Here is an 18,148-nt window from a genome sequence, read left to right as displayed (position 1 = left end):
AAAAAAAAAAAAAAAAAAAAAAAAAAGAAAAGAAAAGAAAAAGAAAAAAAAATACAGAATTTGGGTAAGATGTGAGTGCTCCCAAGGATCTGGTTGGGTAGCCCAGGTTTCTAGGAAACTTCAGAAAACTGCTGAAAAAAAAAAGTTTTCTAATGAAGTGCTGTAGACAATCAATCTGGATGATTAAGAATGAAATATACTAGTTAGCAATCATGTCAGAAAAGAAGAGCCTGGAATCAAATGGCAGGAATTGTGTAAAATCTAAGCAATGGCGTCTGTGTTGCTATCAACCCTTATATAAAGATACTCAAATAAAAATATAAACATTCCCAATCGCAGTGGGACCTGTATACAGACCCAGGAGCTCATGGGGCTTCCTAGGTACTATCTGTATTCTTCCAGTAGCTATTTCATTCTGTACCCTAGCTGTTCCAAGAAGATATTTGGGGGTTCCAGAATACTGTTTTTCTAAGAAAATTTTACTCTTGGCTGGTTGCAGGAGCATACTAAGGGAAAATGCTTGTGCTGGTGCTTTGGTGATTGTGCAAATAGAATTACTAGTAATTTTTAGTAAATAATTTCACTTGTTGCACACAGACTACTTAACGCTTTCTGGGCTACATGTACAGGGTTTTGTCATCTACAAAATGTTTCCACATATTTGACCTCTTTGGACCCTTACCACATGTGGACAGTCAAGTAGGGTATCTATTCCCTGGGGTCAGAATGCTTGAGTGTGAATCTGGAGTCACCATGCTGGGTGTCCTTGGAGAGTTACTTCTGTTTTCTATGCCTCAATGTCCTTATCTGTAGAGATCATTGCAGAATTTATTTACCAGGCATGTGAAGATTAGATGAGCATTGGAGAATTCAGAATGTGCTTGGAATGCAATACATTCGTGCTATGCAAGTATTCCCATTGTCCTCATTAATTAGAAATGTGACGACCAAGCTGCTATCAACCAGATGCTTATGTACCCCCCAAATCCCTGTCAAAATGCTAACCCCGATGTGGTGGTATTAGGAGATAGGGGCATGGGGGTGATTAGCTCGGACCCCTCAAGATGAGGTTAGTGCTCTTAAGAGACAGACAGGTGAGGAGACACAAGGACACTGCTGTTGGTAAACCAGAAACTGGTCCTCACCAGACACCAGCTCCACTGGCACCTGGACCTTAGACCCCCAGTCTCCAGAACTGCGGGACATAAATGCTATTGTTTAAGCTGCCCCGTGCACAGTATTCTGTAGTGGCACCCAGAGGTGACTAAGACAGAATGTTGGCGAAGCTACATGGCTTTCCCAAGACTGCAACAAATGGCGAAGCTGGGAGCTACACCCAGGGTTCCTGACTCATCCTATTAGTGGCTGTCAAGTTCTCTGCCTGTGAAAATGGGTGTTTTGCAACCATGACACAGTGTCATGCTGCTAAAACAAAATCATGGTTTTACTATCACACAGGAAAGGCAATAGGTACATGTTCCTCCTAAAAATTGGGGATTTGCGTTTGCCTGTCTGCTAGCATTTGCTGGTGCTCACAGTTCAGCACAACAGTCAGAAAGATCAACAGAGAAGACTCAGGAAAAAACTGGCCAGGCCTCATGCAGTGGCAGTTTTGTTTTCATAAGCACCTGACCTTGCTATTCAACTGCATGCATGCGTCACAGCCCTCATTCTGCAGGTACTACTCTGAGGGAGTGAACACACTGGATATGTAGTTTGCAGTGTCCCACGACTTTACTTTTCAGTAAAGAGCACAGTGGCTTCCGGGTCCCTACCCTCAAAAGAGCATGAAGGCCACTGACTGAGCCACCACCATTCCTTAAAAACCACCAACTCTCCCAACCCTACGTAGATTTGCTTTGGGGATACTTTTCTCATAATTGTTCAAACCCAGCATGTATGATCTGAGGAATTCCTGTAGGAGATGGAAGATGGATCCAGCTAGCTGTGAGGAGGGATCGGGTGCGGGAGTCCAAGCGCCAGCAGCACTGAGGCAGCCCGGGCCCGGCGCGCTCCTCCTGCTGTTTGAAGGGGGGAGCTGCACCTGGGTTATGCTGCTTTCTGGTTAGAACCCGTGACACAGCAAAGGACAGAAAGCTCTGGATATGGAGTTCTGAGAAAGACCCAAGGAGCATGTGAATCTCCAATTAGCCGCAAGCATCCCAGCTAATCCAGGGCTATGGCAGGATCCTAGAAAATCATGATGACACTAAACAGTAAGAAAGGAAGATTTGGTTGGAAAGCTAGTAAAAATGTTATGTGAAGGAGAATAAAATTATTCACATACCACAGGAAATAAAAGGCAGGCAACTTCTGAAGTGTTTCTAGCCAGAAAAGGATGGCAGCTTAATTGTGTGGTTCTCTGTAGTGAACGGCCTATTTTTTATCTTCATGAACACTGTAACCAACACTGCCTAATGCGAACCCAGCAATAATTTTCAGCCTTCTTCAGCCTGGTCCATCTTCTACCAGAGGAGCTGAAAATGCTAAACATTCCCTTTGTAGCCTGTCTGTGTAACTCAATCTTGACCTATGAGATATAAAGGGATTTCTTTTGAGAATGGCCTTTATGCATGCCCTCTTCATGCTGTGAGGTGAGGATGTGATGCCTGGGGCTGTGGCAGCCCTCTTGTGATCAGATAAACCTTAGCCTAAAGCTGAAAGGTATCACATAAAGGGAGGTCAAGAATAGAAAGTTGAAAAGTCTTATTTTTTTAAGGCATCATCGAACTGACAACCCAATCCTGCTATCACCTATTTTTAGATGTAATAAAGGTTACCAGGCAAAGCCACTGCTTGTTTTATGTTACCTGCACAGAAAGCACCTGACACAAATGTACAAAAAGAAAAAAGTCAAAGTGTGCATGGGTTTGTTGAGTGCCTTGGTCCTTTGGGCTTTATCTTTTTTCCATGATCTTGACTACTGAGGTTTACAGATGATAATTCTTGGAGAGGCACTGGCTGTTTTAGCGGTCCTTACAAGGCTGCAATGTTCATACAAATCATGCATACTATGCAAATGCAAGAAAGAAATGGTAAAAAAATACTTGTGCTGGGAAAAGAACTGACGTTTGTGCCGTGAGGGCTAAGATACCATCAAGCAGCTGCACCATGGAGCCTGAGCAGGAAAGGTTTGAAGACCCTTTGCTGAAGGACACGAAGCATAGACGCTCAGCTCTGAGTGCAGCTTCCAGGCTCCGCAGGATTCATATGAAGTTGACCTGAAGCTTCCGCAGCAGGAACAACTGATGAGGGGTCACCGAAACTTTACAGTATGTGCACGAAAGAGAAACGGCTCTGAATGGAATAGCCAGGACCTTGTCAACACCCACGTACTTCGGCCACTCAGTCCTTAAGTGTTAGCCTAGACAGTTCCCTGCTGTTTGTGACCCATGAGGGAAGACGGGAGTCTCTCGGAGCTCCAGGTCAGGGCTGCCATGCTGGGCGGCTGCTCCTTCTGGTGCAGACACAGGATTCCAGCAGGCAACAGGACTCGCAGCATAGACAGGGGAAGATCTGCTGTGGGACCCTGGAGGCTTTGATTCCAGAGAAAAACCTGTTTCTAGAAAAATGCCTTCCTTTAAAGCAATTTTCTTAATTTTGGAAAAACCAAAAGCCCAAGGTGAAAGGATTTAGTTTGCACAGACACTGCAGATATGAAATTGTAGCTGGGACCTTCCTCCTTCTCAGCAGGCCGTTTCCACAGGGGGCTCAGTCACTGCACGACTGTATGACTGGATGCTACCCGTTTCCAAAAAGGTTTTTGTTGCCAGGCTACCTGATTTTATTTATTCTTTTTGAGACAGGGTTTTGCTATGTAGCCCAGGCTGCCCTGAAACTCACATTGATCTTGCATCTCTGAGTCCCAAGTGCTGGGATTACAAGCATGCACCCCCATGTAGGTCAGGCTACCTGACTCGGATTTCTGTTACTCAGCAGTCCAGTCTTCATCACTCTCTAAACCTGTATACAAACCTCATCATCTCCTGCAAACAAGCAGTTGTGAGTGTACAGATGCAGGCTAAAGAATTATTTTGAATAGAAATTTATTTGGCAAATCAAGTATTTGCTTTCAAGTTTATTTTCTGTACGGATCCCAAGTTTCTGATATTAGGGTTATTTATGGTTCACTAGTGTTCTCATTATATCGCTGGGTGGAACTCTCAGTCATAGGGGAGGTGCTTGAGCTCCTCGTCTGGTCAGTTAGGTGCCTTGGTGGGCTGGGAGGCGACCTGGGGAGAGCACCTGCCTGGCATGCCTGAGACCCTGGGTTCGATTCCTAGTTCCCCCCACCCGGAAAAGAAGTGCATTAGTCACACAGAAGTAAACCTTTTTATTTTAGATACAAATATTATATATACTCTATGAGACAATACTGTGTAACTGAATAGTCACTCAGGTAATAAAAGGCGACGATTTAGCTTATAATTGAAGGAATGTAAGTATAAATTTGTAGAAAGATACTTTCCAAATAAAATCCAACGAAGGACTAAAATTCCTCAAATATTTTATATAATAAATTATTTCCAGTCAACAGGTTTTTGCGTTAGTGCCAAAAAAGCCACAACAAATCTGACAAACAAATGTTACAGTCAGTTTTCTAGATGAGTTCCTGTATGGAATACTGATTCAGAATGATTCAAAAGTCTGAAAACACAGGATATAGGGGTGGAGGGAGAAAAATGCTTTCCAGGGCTGGTGCAGTTAATGGATGGGCAGAGGGTGAGGAGGGGGACGAGAAAGAGGGACCGTGACGTCACTGGGTGCAGGTACGAGGCAAAAAGCAACGTGAAAGCTGGGACAGAGACGAGCCAGGCAGACAGACATGCTCCCTACGGCTGGGGACCTTTGTTTTTAAAGTGTTCAGAGACAACTGCAGCCAGGCTTCTGGTTTGAGTCCAGCCCTTCTTCTTGAACTTGAAATTTCCCAGCCAAGGTGCGTGGCATACTTGAGGAGGAAAAATACACACACACACAATTTTACTAGATATTAAACTAGAAAACCAGCTAAGACAATAAAACCAGCACAGAAATGAGCGCTTCTGGTAAAGAACTGTACACACCAACAGGTATCAGTAAAATGGGGCAGGGGAGTGAAATTGTAGTTTAGGTTTTTGAAAAAACATAAGTGGCAGGGGAGGCGAGAGAGGAAAACAAGCAAGCAGAGGAACCTGGCAAAGATGGAGAGGATCAGCACATGAAAAGGAGGTGCCAAGGCTCTGGATTCCGTGCTGTGCTCTGGACAGCGCTCCCACCCAGGTGCGATGGGCACATGCTCAGGACCAGGCCTGGTTGCAGTCCCTGTGCCCAGACACAGCCTGTGGACCGCAGCTTCTGCCAGCCTCTTCCCACTGCACACTTTTGAGCTCCTGAGGTGATCTGAATTCCCCCCGCCAGGGCAGCACATGGGGGACCGACAATGTGTGCAGGTAGCGAGGCAGCGGTGGGAAAGGTACGTTTGTACTTTCAGCTCAACCCTTTTCAAACATAACCCTTGGGACTAAACAAGGAAACTCGATTCCAAGCCCTCCTAGCTCCCAATGTGCACACCATCCACACACTCAAAAGCACAGCGCACTGTTCTCAAGGCCAAAGTAGGTTGTGCTATACTGCAAAGAATCATGCAGCCAAACCAAAGGCCCAAGTTAAGTGACAGGATGACACGGCCAACTGTCACCATCAGAGATGACACGTGGGGATACTTTTAGCAGAGGTAAGAATATCACCCACCATATTTTATTTTAAAAATATCTGATCAGACTATAAGGACACTTCACTTTGTTTTACCATGCATGATGTTACTGTTTACTTTGAAGCATAATTGTACACGGTACTTTCTCCTCTTGGGAGCCTTTACTTTGGAGGCGTGACTTGTGAGAGTGTCTGATCCCCAAGCCCTCTTCCAGCTATGCCTACCAAAGCTGTGTGACTTCCAGCAGTTAAAATGTGGCCTCACTAGGACGCCACTCATGGAGCCCCTTACTATAAAAGGCGATGGCTGGATGTGCTGTCTTTTCTGGGACCTCTTCTTTGAAAGGGGAAAATATGGCAAAAAATATTCTAAGTTGTTAAGATAATTTTTGATCTATTTAAAAAATTTTAAACTATGACATTTCACTTTGAAACTGCTTCCAATGATACAAAAGTACTTGCTATTTCTATTGTACAAAGCATAGAATCTTTGGTTTACAAATGTTTTCTACAAAAGCAATGACTTAACACTTTCTAAAATTTAGAAATTATACTCAAAAGGTGGGTGAGAGGTGACTCATTTTTACCAGTGTGGCTGGACAGTGCCAACAGGTACTTCACCCTACCAATGGGAGCAAGAGCTCTCCGCGAACTTTCTCCGCTGTGCCAGCGTCTGTGTATGCGCGTGCTGGGAAAGACAGATGCCACTGCTTCCTCACTGCTTATCTTGCTCACCAGCCAGTCAGTCAAATAAGGTGAGAACGTGTTTCTGCAAATGAACAGGCGTATCGAGGGCATCTGTCTAATTACTGAGGTAAGGCAGGTATGAGGGCATCTTCAGAGACATCAGTGGAGCTGAGGCTGCTACCGGGCACGACTATTCTCCTAGCTGGAAAGCAGACCAGCCGAGCTGGTCCCGGGCAAAGGCGCACTCACTAATGGTGTGAGTTTCATTATAAAAAGGGCATACCCACCTAGACACCTTAGAGAAGGAAAGCAGAGTGTCTCGCTTACTTAAGCTGAGGAAGGCCAGAGGAAGTGGACTCTGAACCATAAACTCAAGCAGAGCTCCATGCTGTGAAGGAGTCAGTTTTCTCGGTAGGCAATGGCACAAGTACAGTATTAGTACAGTTCTCAAGTCATGAGGGAAAGGGAGAGAAAGAAGAGGGAGGGAGGAAAGGAAACATAGCATTTAAGAGGTAAAAACTCCCCTTTACAATTATAAGACTTCATTAGGCCTAAGATTTTCTTGTTGGAAGGCACATTACATGAAGTGTAAGAACTTACTAAGACCATGGTAGTCACTGAGGTGTAGAAGTACAGCCGTGTTATTAACAAACCAACCCACTGCAGCTGAAGTAGGTGGGGTACGGGAGCAGCTAGGTTCCAGGTCAAGACGAGCTGATGCTCTGGATTGAATTTCAATGACTCTTCAGCACTTAAAGTCACTGTGTCCTTTCACTGGAGACTTCGGATCCTCGATATGACAAAAATTTCAAACTGCAAAGAATTATACCGCATTTCTTGTCGGTTTGCACCACAGCTTAGGCCAAGTTCACTGGTTCAGTGGAGAGGATCTTCCATGTCTAGTCCACACCACTCATTATAAAGTCAATTAAACAGGAGATGGAAGGAGTGATTAAGGAGTTTCTGACCTCATTGTCTTGGTTATGTGCCCACAATTTTCATAAAAATAAATAATAGGCATTAAGTCAAAATCAGGATTCAAATTTGGAACAAGACAAAAAGGAACAATTTAGCATTCTTAAGGCAAAACAATAGAAATCTCTTTAAACAGACATATTATACCCACAGGCGATAAAATCCCAGGGCTACTGTTAGGCAGGTAAATATGGACCCTGTAAGGAAAGACAATGGAGACCGCTGTTAATTCTCCTAACAGCTACTTGAGGGAGTAGCTTTGTTGTATTAGGCATCATAAGCAATTTACAGACGACTTGAAGTACAAGGTTACCTGTTTACTAAGAATACAATGACACCTGTTCACCTAAAATTTTTTCAAAAACTCTAGAAAAGTAGTTTGCTTAATGATGTACCGTACTCTATAAAACACCTGCCTATTAAAAAAGAAACCACACTCCTTGAAACCATCATCATCAAAGTAAAAATGCATCCAATATTCCAGAAAAATTTTCAATACAAGTTTTGAATCACAAAAACTCCACTGTCACAAAGTATATGTATGTGTACTACACAGGGGCACAGACTTTAACGCAGGTCTAAATCTCACTGTGACACAATGCTGTAACTTTAAACTATTAATCCAAAAGGTTAAAACTGACTTGAAATAATAGCTAACTTCTAAAACATATTTAAATCTTCACCTGTCTCTTGGCTCAAAAACTGCAAAGGCAAAATAACTCCTTAAAACTAATGTAACCAGGGGAAGGGATTTAGCTCAGTGGTTTCGCCACCTGCCTTGCAAGAGCAAGGTCCTGAGTTCAATCCCTGGTACCAAAAAAGAAAAAGTAATGTCATCAACTGTCAGACATGGTGGTGCAGGCCTATAATCCTAGCACTCTGGAGAGGCTGAGGCAGGAGGACTGCAAGTTTTAGCCTAGCCTGGGCAACTTGGCAAGATCCTACTTTAAAATAAATAGCTGGGGTTGTGTCTCAGTACTGAACCACAAAAAGAAAAAAAGAAAGTGTCACCAACTGACACAGAAAGATCATGACTCAACCACCTTCCATTTCATTCATAATATATTCCTTATATTGTTTCACCAAAATCCCAAATAGCCACAGCCGAATGATAAACTTATGAGTCCACCAACTGTAAACTACATTATTACTTTTATTTGCTAGTAAGAAAGAAAAAATGCCAATCAAAGTATGTACTCCATCTAAGGGAAACTGTTTCTGTTTTGTTCTTTTTGAAACAGGGTCTCACCATGTAGCTGGCCTGGAACTTGCAACAATCGTCCTGCCTCAATCTGAGTACTGAGATGGAAACTGAAAAGATGTTAAAACACGCACAAAAAAGTGCTAGGCTCAGATAAATGCAGCATTTGTCTCCGACTTTATAAATCCGAGGTATATCCTCTCCAGGTTGTCTAGAGCTCTTAGACACAGAGCGGCTCACCTGCTAGATACTTGATGGTGTCCAGCTTATGCGCCTCCAGCATGGTCTTGAGGCCAGAGACCTCGGTTTCAATCTTCCTGTCCGTCTGTGTCAAGGCCCGATCCTGCTGAGCATGCTTTCAAAACACAGAAGTTCCGGCATGAGCGCGCTCTGGCTACTGTCCCCTCTGCTCTCGGTCCTTCTGGGCAGAGAGCACACAGGACAGCCTGGGGTGAGCCCAGGAGCTGGGCTTCAGGTTCAGTTCTATGACCCGAGACAGTGCTGGTGCCCAGGACCCCTGCGGAGTCTCCAGGCCTGAGCTTCCCTGTGTTTGGAAAAAGGAAACCAAACCCACCACGCCCCACTCTGCCACAAGGGCTCCTGAGAAAATGACAGGTGATAATCTATGAGGAAAGCCTTCTGTGAACTACATACTGCTCTACAAATGAGTTATTATGTCATGAGTCCAGTCTGTGATCAAAAGCAATGACTGCACCACATCTCTCTAAACATCCCTTAGTAAAAGGTATAAACAAGAGGTATTTGGAGAAATGAATACAGGCTTAGGTAATCTAAAAGCTTGTCTTGATACTATTCTAGTCACATTTTTATAAGTTGTCTTCTTCTGCCATTTAAACATCAAGTGTTTTATTAGTACAAGGCTTCGCTACCAAGGCTAGCCTTCAAGTCCTTCTCCAAAAAGAAAACATTATTAAATCCCATGCGGCAGTGAGTTTGACTGGTAAAGGTTACATGATTGCATTAACGCATAAAAACACAGAGAATGCTTCACTAAGTACCCTCGAAGAAGTAAGTAACTTCCTATGGCTACCAATTCAGGTGAAGAATGAGGAAATAAATGCTTGAATGAGTGGAAAACTAATCCAGAAAAATATCCCAATATCCCAGAATCCTCTCTGCAAGCCTCTTCCAGGTTTCAGAGGTCCCAGGTAACATACCCAAAAGAACTGAAAGCAGGCATTTGCACACCTATGTTTATTACAGCATTATTCGCAACAGCCAAAGGACAGAAGCAATGCAAGTGTTCAATGACAGACAAATAAATGAGACGTGGTGTACACACGTAACAGAATACTGTTCAGCCCTTGCAACAACATGGTTGAGCCGTGAGGACATCAGGCTAAGTGAAAACATCAGTCACAAAGAAAAGTACTACGATTCTGCTTCTACGAGGTTATTCAGAATTGGCAATTCACAGAGAAAGACAGTAGCACAGTTGGCTGGCGGGGGCTGCAGGAGGAGGCAATGGGGAGTCAGAATTGAAGGGATACAGGGTTTCAATTTTGCAAAACAAATGCTATTGAATCATGTATGTGTGTGTATGTTAATTTTTATGTTAACAGATATTTTTTCACAATAAAAAAACAACACTAAGCCTGCATATCTTCTTGTAACACAAACAACAGCAACCATGCTTGGGATAAAGCAAGAATGAATAAAATAACAAAGTTAGTCTCATATCTTACCAATTCCACTATTTCTGTCCTCAATTCCAGCAGCTTCCTTTCATTCAATGAATACTGAAACAAACATGTAATGGGGGTCAGAGCTGGATTTGCCTTCTCCTTCCTGGGCCTTCCCAGAAAACTAGGTCCGCGACAGCAGCCCACCTTTCTATGTCTGTGATCGGAGGTTTCATATTTATACTCCTTCCTCTGATTCCATTTTGTCACCTGTCCCCTCCGCTATGTTTCTCTTTGTCTCCTGGCTGTGATATCCCCAGCTTCCTCCCACCACGAGAACAGCATTTCCTCAGGGGTTGGGGTCTAGCTCAATGGTAGAACACTTGCCTGGCATGCGGGAGGCTCTGGGTTCAATCCCCACTACTGGGGGAAAAAGTAAAGTTCTGACATTTTTTAGGACCAATTTGGTAGATACCGAGTTGTGTGCTTTTTGCTTTAAGAGCGCCGAGAAAGGTAAGAGTCAATGGTGTAGAAGCTACCTCATGATAACTGTAAACAAAACATGCCACCCCTAAGGCTTAGAGAAAAGACAGGAACAATTAAAGTCAGGGGGAAAACAGCTGCAAGGGATATTGTGGGACATTGTCCTGTGAGCATGAAACACATCATACGCCATCACATGCTGGCTTTAGTAATTACTTGGGCGTGGTCACAGTGCAGTGTTACTGAGAGGTGACAAGTTAAATGGTTTCTTGCCTTCGGCTATTAATGACAGTGAAAAGATTTGGAACAGTTCTGTTGACACTAAAAATCAGACATCAGTGGTGGGCATTAGGGTCCACTGAGCAAACAACAACCTGCAGGTTAACTGGTGTCCCCGACTTAAATTAACATGGTGATAAGGAGAAGTTAATGCTTAGAAGGTTCTAGAAAATTTCTAGTTATAAAATGTTGTCCCAGGACTGTCAGGGGGCTAGAGCATAAAAACTGCAGTTCTGAGAAGTAAAACAAAACAAAAACCCTAAATCCCCTTATCCCCAAATTAAGGACCAGCCATTCACGAAAGCAAAGGCCAGAGCTTCAGCCCAGGAGGGTGCTATGCAACCGATCACCACCAGAGGGCAGGGGAGAATGGCATTTTCTGCACACCTTAGCGTTCTAGACTTCACTGCAACATTGACTTATCCACACAGGAAAACAAAAGCCTAAAACTTTGACACTGTCACCACTGTAAAAATAACATCTATGTGGCTCCAGCTCCCTGCTCTTCAAAACAGTTTATATGCCAGACAGCCTTTGAAACTGGCTGTAAATGTCAAAACAGTTAATTTTTTTTTCTATTCTTTATAGTGCTAAAGATCAAACCCAGGGCCTCACACAGACTAAGCATCCTACCACTAAGCTACAACCCCAACTCTAATTTAATCTTTAGTTTGATACTGTAAATTTATAGAGAATGAGAAGGCCAGACATCTCAGCTTCGTCACTGCCTGCAACACACACTCTGGCTATACAGAAGCACTATCCTGTGCTTCGGAGTAATCCAAGTTCAGGGTTGCTGAGGACAGCTTCCCAGCTGGGTCAGTAACCCCGCAAATTCACTGGCTTTCATTTACACCCACATCCTGCATTTCCCAGTATCCTTGATGTATTTCTTTCCAGCATGGTTAGTTACAGGTACACAATCATCTTCCTAAACTGAGTGGATTCACGGTTCTAAAAACAACCAAAAAGGAAATAGGTAACCAGAGTTTTTTGTCTTCTAGATACTAATGGTAGGCTTGCGGCCACTAAACGTCTTAATGATACCAGGCAATTTAATCTTCATGGTTGGAAAGTGCTACATGATTAGAAAGATGAGTAATATGAACAGAAAAACTTTTATAACAAAGCTCAATTTAGCTATCTATAGCCAGCAGTGGGACCAAAATGCAATTACATACTTGACTTTCAGTATAGTTTCATTTATCAGAGAACATTTTGATTAAAGGTAAATTGTGAAAAAGAAGATGAAGAACAGCTGTGAGAACTCAGTTTCTACATGCATCTCCAATTCATGCTATGAAACGTGCACCACAGGCACTGTCTCTAGTTACCCTGATACTGAGCTAAGAGCAGTGTCTCACTTGTCTTATTTTTATCTGAAGACTGAGCAAGAAGACAGATGAACATCAGACAGGTTGGAAATCACCAGTGGCATTCAATGCGTGTTCTTTTCCTTTTTTGGGGGGTACTGGGAATCAAACTCAGGAAAGCGGGGGCAGTGCCACCGAGCCAAATCCCTGGCCCTCTTGTTTTCTTTCTTTGAGACAAGGTCTCACTATACAGCCCAGCTGGCCTGGAACTGGTGGCAGTCCTCCTGCCTCAGCCTCCCAAGTGTGCACCACTACACCTGGCTCAACACATATTGTTATGAAAACAAAACTTCTCATTGTATTTAAAAGACAATATATGGAGCTGGGAATGTGGCCCAGTGGGAGAGCTTGCTTAGCAGGAGTGAAGCACTGGGTTCCAAAAGCCCCAACCAAGCACAACTCCCAAAACAAACAAAAACTTCCTAAAAAAAAATCATATAGAAATACGTTTTAATCTTACATTTCAGTGTCTAATTTAACATTATTTCATATTAATAATCTAATAAAACTTATCTAAACAATTCTCAGAATTAGGGCATCTGTAGATTAAATCAGTTTTTAATAGATCAAGATGGAGATTCTTTATCAATGTCTATGTAACATATAATCAAACTCTATATGACCAAGATTTTAATTTTAGTTACTTTTGAAAGCATCAAATATAAGCCCTAATCCAAAATATAACAGGAGTTATAAAATACTGATTCAGTTCAAAAACTCAATAGTACTTGTGATCCGTATCTGAACCAAGGCTTAACCAAGCATTTCCCCCTGAAAAGAAATGAACTCAGAATCGACTTCCAGAAAGGAACATACCAATTCTTTTACTCTGCTCTTTTCTAGATTGAAGTCTAACTTGGTATCTGTTCGGACTTTGATCACTTCATCCTAGTAGGAAGGCAAACAAAGAAAAGAGAAATCCATGATCAGAAATCCAAACCTCCTGAGGTTACGATGCAGGGATCACCCACTATCTCTGTCCTAAGGGGGCCAACGGGGGTCAGGGTACAGCCAGAGGCTCCTGGGAAAGGCAGCCAGGGCCCAGTGACATGGGGACAACAGACAAGCCATGCGTGCAGCCAGCTCTGTCTTAGGGCTTCCCAGTTGTCCATCATCCATCTATCCATCTATCCATCTACCTACCTACCTATCTACCTATCTATCAATCATAATAGTTTTGGCTCCTGGGTTTTTGTTGTTTTTGCGGTTGCATTTTACTTTATTGCTCAAGTTGGCCTCAAACTTCTGGGCTCACATGATCCTCCTGCCTCAGCCTTCCAATTAGCTGAAACTATAGGCCTTATTGTTGCTTCTAATCTCAAGATTCCCATACATTTTCCCCTGTGGAATTTATAGTTAAAGTAGTTCCTTGGAAAGAAGAGATGGGCTCAAAGAAGAAAAATATTAAATTTATGGTTTAAATAAAAGCCTTCTCTCTGAAATTCATCGAATAGTTTCTTCTTAAACACCAATATCCTTTTTTTTTTTTTTGGTTTTTTGAGACAGGGTCTCACTATGTAGTTGAGAATGACCTGGAAATCATTATGTAGCCCAGGCTGGTCACGAACTCATAGCAATCCTCCTGCCTCAGCCTCCCAAGTGCTGGGATTACAGGCATGCACCACCATGCCTGGCTGCCAATATCCTTTTTACAAAAAAAAAAAAAAAAAGCTGACCGGGTATTAAAAAACAAAACAAAACAAAAAAAATCCTTTAAAAATCACCTGTAATTCTAAAAAAAAAAAAAAAAAAGAAAAAAAAAAAAAAAAAAAACTGGCCAGGGATTAAAAAAAAAAACAAAACAAAAAAAATCCTTTAAAAATCACATGTAATTCTAAAAAAAAAAAAAAAGAAATGAAAAAAAAAAAATCACATATCACCCTAAGAGACTCTAAGGGTCCATGTGGCTACTTCAGAAATATTTTGATTTTAAAATGATTTAATTTCTCCTAGAAAACAATTTTCTCAGTGAATTTAGATACTGATAATTTATGCATGGTGTACTTTTGAGGCATATTACACAAACATTTGACAGAGAATAAAGTTTTTAAGAGCATATAATATATTTTTGATATATATAATTACAAACGAAACGGCAAACAGGAAGGAGATTCTTACCATTACTTGTTGTTTTAACTGATGTAGTTCAAGCTTTATTTTCTAAAAAACAAGTTAGAAAGAAACAAGGGTATGATAAAAAAATATAAAACTCAATCAACAAATATTACAACATTCATTAATGTAAAAGTTCAGCTTCTTCCCTTGTTCATCACACATGCGAATGCATTTAGGATACAAAGCCACAACTGTACCACAATGCATGTGTAACTCCTGAAGTTAGTTTTAGTTCACAGTGAAGGTTCCATAAAACTGGTGACACAATTGTCTGTTTAACAGTTTCTTTCAGCGACACTGCTCTCTTTAATACCTTCTTCAATTTTTATTTCAACAAATTCTGCCCTCTAATAGCTGAGGTCAAGGACAATTTTAGAGGTCAATTTTAAACAAGGCTTATTATGACACTACAATGAACAGGCAATAATGACCTTCCCTTACAGAACTTTAGTAGGACTGAAGATAAAAGGACATCAGAGAGCACGATACAATGGGATATAATGCTGCTCCTCTCTGCTGCACTTTAAAAAGGGGAAAGATACTGTGCAGCGGTATCATGGTATCGGATTCATCACAGCTCAAACCAGACCCTCCTGATGGCACCACCATAGAACATACAGCACATTCCTTTAACACCTCAGACAACGAGAAAAAAGACCCGGTGTTACAAGACACACTGTGTACTTTCATCAACAGGTGATGCTGGTCTAGGGAGTCACCAGCCAGGACAGCACGGCTTCTGGAGGTGAGCAGACTCTGGCACTGGTCCGGCTCTGACTCCTGACCCGGCCGGTGGTGTATACTCAGAAATGTGCTGTGATGACACCTACTTTACCCTTTGACCTAGGTATATCACAGTACAACTCAATGTCTTAACAAAACAAATCTTATACGTGGCTCTGTAGTTTTACCTCATTTTCTGCTCTGAGGGCTGAAAATTCACTCTTCTCCAAAATAATCATATCCTTTTTCACGTTTGCAATCTTAGACATTATTTGCTGAAGAGTGATCTCCTAGGGAAAGAGAAACAAAGCTAATCATATAACACAGCCTAGAAATCTACCTCCTGTTGTCTCTGTATGCTGTCACCTTAATGAGAAGACCAAAGGATGTGGACAAGGGAGGGGCTGGCAATGTCTCTCTCCCTTGTGAAATGAAAAGAACAGAAGCACACCCCAGAATCGCTACCAAACGAATCCATCACAAGTGTGGTGGCCCAAGGCCCAAGCACATGAGGCCATGCTGCAACTCCAGCCACAGCTCCACTCATTGGTTTGTTACTCTGGAAGTGCTCATTTGAGCACAGTGAACTGTCAAGAACGATGAGTTCTTAACTTAACAGGTGCCTAAATGGCTCTGAATACTGTTTATACCACTACAATGTTTTGCCCCTTAACTACAGCTAAAATTATGACAGACTTTTCAATCGAATATTATCCAAAAATTGCATTCACATTTACTACAGATCTCAAAGCCACGCAACTGCCCAGACCATGCTCACCTGCTGCACCTTGGTGACCATGTCTTTGTAGATGATGTCCGTGTTGGCCTCCATGATCTTGACCAGTGCAGACACAATGATTTCTGCTTGTTGAGTCGTAAACCCTAGGCAAGCACATGAAGACAACCACGCTCAGAGGAAACGTGGTTGTCAGCAAAAGAAAATACACAGCGGACTTATACATTCTTTTGATAGTCTAAGTTCAGAAAAGAGGGACAGCACAGTGTGACAGAAGGTGAGGAGACCAGAGTCAGTGGCGGCCGTATCTCTCACCCTGACCTATTCGCGTCATCACAGCCAGGGCCCAGCTCAATGATGCTCCTGAATGCCCTTCCTAGCTGTCCAAAATCATGTCTTCAAAGAAAGTTAACGACACTGGGAATGCCTGCAACTCAATGGCAAGTGGGAAACAAGAACAGCAAAGACTGCTTCTGCAGTCATTCTTTTGGGGGCCGCTGAGGATGCGACCCTGGACCTCACACACACCGGGCACACACGCCACCGCTGAGCTACACACCCAGCCGCTTTCTGTAATTTCACAAAGACTCATCCCAATTTTCATTTCCTTTTTTCATCTTTCTCTCAATTGTTTAAATTTTCTACAGTGGACAAGATACTTAATTTTAAAATATATATTATTGAAAAATAAATTTCTTAACTAAGAAAGTACCATTACTTTATATCCAACATAAATTAGTCACATTATTATTACTGACTATAAATAATAATGTAGCTATCAACTGATTTAGTGCTAAAAGTCAAAATCAATTCTTTCCTTTTCCCTCCAAAATTTTTCTTTAGTCACTAGTCTGGGGGGCCAAAATTGGAAAAAACAAAACAAAACACTGTTCTTTGAAACTTAATAATGATGGCCGGGCATGGTGGCACACACCTGTAATTCCAGCACTCAAGAGGCTGAGGCAGGAGGATCACTGTGAGTTCAAGACCAGCATGGGCTACACAGTGAGTTCAAGGTCAGTGTGAACTACATAGTGAGACCCTGTCTCAAAGCCCACCCCCAAAAAAAGATGGTGAACTGAATTATAGAGATTCAACTTAGTGTTGTTACTGCTTTTAGTAACTTTATAGATAATACATATCTCACATTAAAAGTTCTAATACAATGCTTACAACTCAGTTTCTGAAAAGTAATTCTATTTAACACTTTCATTTATAAGAACTTCAGAAGAGCTTTATGATTCTTCTGAGAAATCAATGCTATTTTTGTTTGAATCAAGCAATAAAATTTGTATGAAGGCAATTAAGCGTAGGACTAAATTAACAAAGCCACAGATTTAAAGAAGAAAAGGATGTCCAGAGACCTAGTCCCATCACTTTATTCAACTTCCTTTACTTTGTCAAAATGTGTTATGCACATCTAGAAAGAACACCCAGAGCAGACCCTACCATTTTTTAGCTCTGGGGTATCAGGTTCTGAGGTTTTGTTTTCTATTTTCTTTTCTGCCTTTCTAATATTTAAAAAATGAACATGACTTTTATGAATTTTAAATTTTTATTAAAAAGAATGGTTAAATATAATTAGGCTTGACAACTATGAGAAAAAGATATTCTATTTAATATATAAATTTTTAATAAATTAGCTACAAGTGTAAGTTTAAATAAAAAGAAAAGGCTGAGGCAAGAACACAAGTTTGAGCTCAGCCTGGGCAACTCAGTGAGACCCTTTCTCAATAAAGGGCTAGGGTAGTAGCTCAATTCAAAGGCTCTAAGTACAATTACCAGTACAACAAAAATAGCAAGAGAGAGGAGGAGGAAGGGAAGGAGGGATTTATGAAGATCACACAACAAACTCCAAAAACATATAGTTTATAACCACCTGGGGGAGGAGAAAGAGGTAAGAAAAACCAGAAACTATGCCTTAAAACCTATTGAGTTATGTACACGTTATAGGGGAGCAGGGAGTGAGGTCGCAGACTTAGGGAGTTTTGTTCATCAGGAGGCACAGGCTCTGGATACGGACAGGGCCACACTCCATGGAGAACCCTTCCTGGCCTCCTCCTCCTAAGAGGGTCAGCTCAGATTCCATTGGGCGGGGCCCTCACAGCTCCTGTTTTAAAAAATGCAAATAACGGGGATTTAGCTCAGTGGTTCTACTGCCTGGCTGCTTCCCAAGTGCAAGGATCCAAGTTTGATATCCGGTAGTAAAAAAAAAAAAAAAAAAAAAAAAAAAAACAAACGG

General features: G+C 41.9%; 1 protein-coding gene across 1 annotated transcript in view; it reads right to left on the bottom strand.

Moving 5' to 3' along the window:
* Positions 1–5,120: 5,120 nt before the first annotated feature.
* The window catches only part of Mcur1 (mitochondrial calcium uniporter regulator 1), a 17,402-nt gene continuing 4,374 nt past the window's right edge, over positions 5,121–18,148 (bottom strand). Inside the window, exons 3-9 of the mRNA XM_010623079.3 lie at positions 15,949–16,052; positions 15,359–15,460; positions 14,451–14,492; positions 13,149–13,220; positions 10,261–10,314; positions 8,795–8,909; positions 5,121–7,550 (exon numbers count right to left, since the gene is read on the bottom strand). Coding sequence (XP_010621381.1) covers positions 7,495–7,550; positions 8,795–8,909; positions 10,261–10,314; positions 13,149–13,220; positions 14,451–14,492; positions 15,359–15,460; positions 15,949–16,052 — 545 coding nt within the window. The 3' untranslated portion in view covers positions 5,121–7,494. The remainder of the gene's footprint in view (positions 7,551–8,794; positions 8,910–10,260; positions 10,315–13,148; positions 13,221–14,450; positions 14,493–15,358; positions 15,461–15,948; positions 16,053–18,148) is intronic.

This window comes from Fukomys damarensis, unplaced genomic scaffold (assembly GCF_012274545.1).
Source record: "Fukomys damarensis isolate Sample0158 unplaced genomic scaffold, DMR_v1.0_HiC HiC_scaffold_10, whole genome shotgun sequence".
NCBI lineage: Eukaryota > Metazoa > Chordata > Mammalia > Rodentia > Bathyergidae > Fukomys > Fukomys damarensis.
Note: the sequence above shows the minus strand (reverse complement) of the source record. Positions and strands in the feature narration are given on the sequence as shown.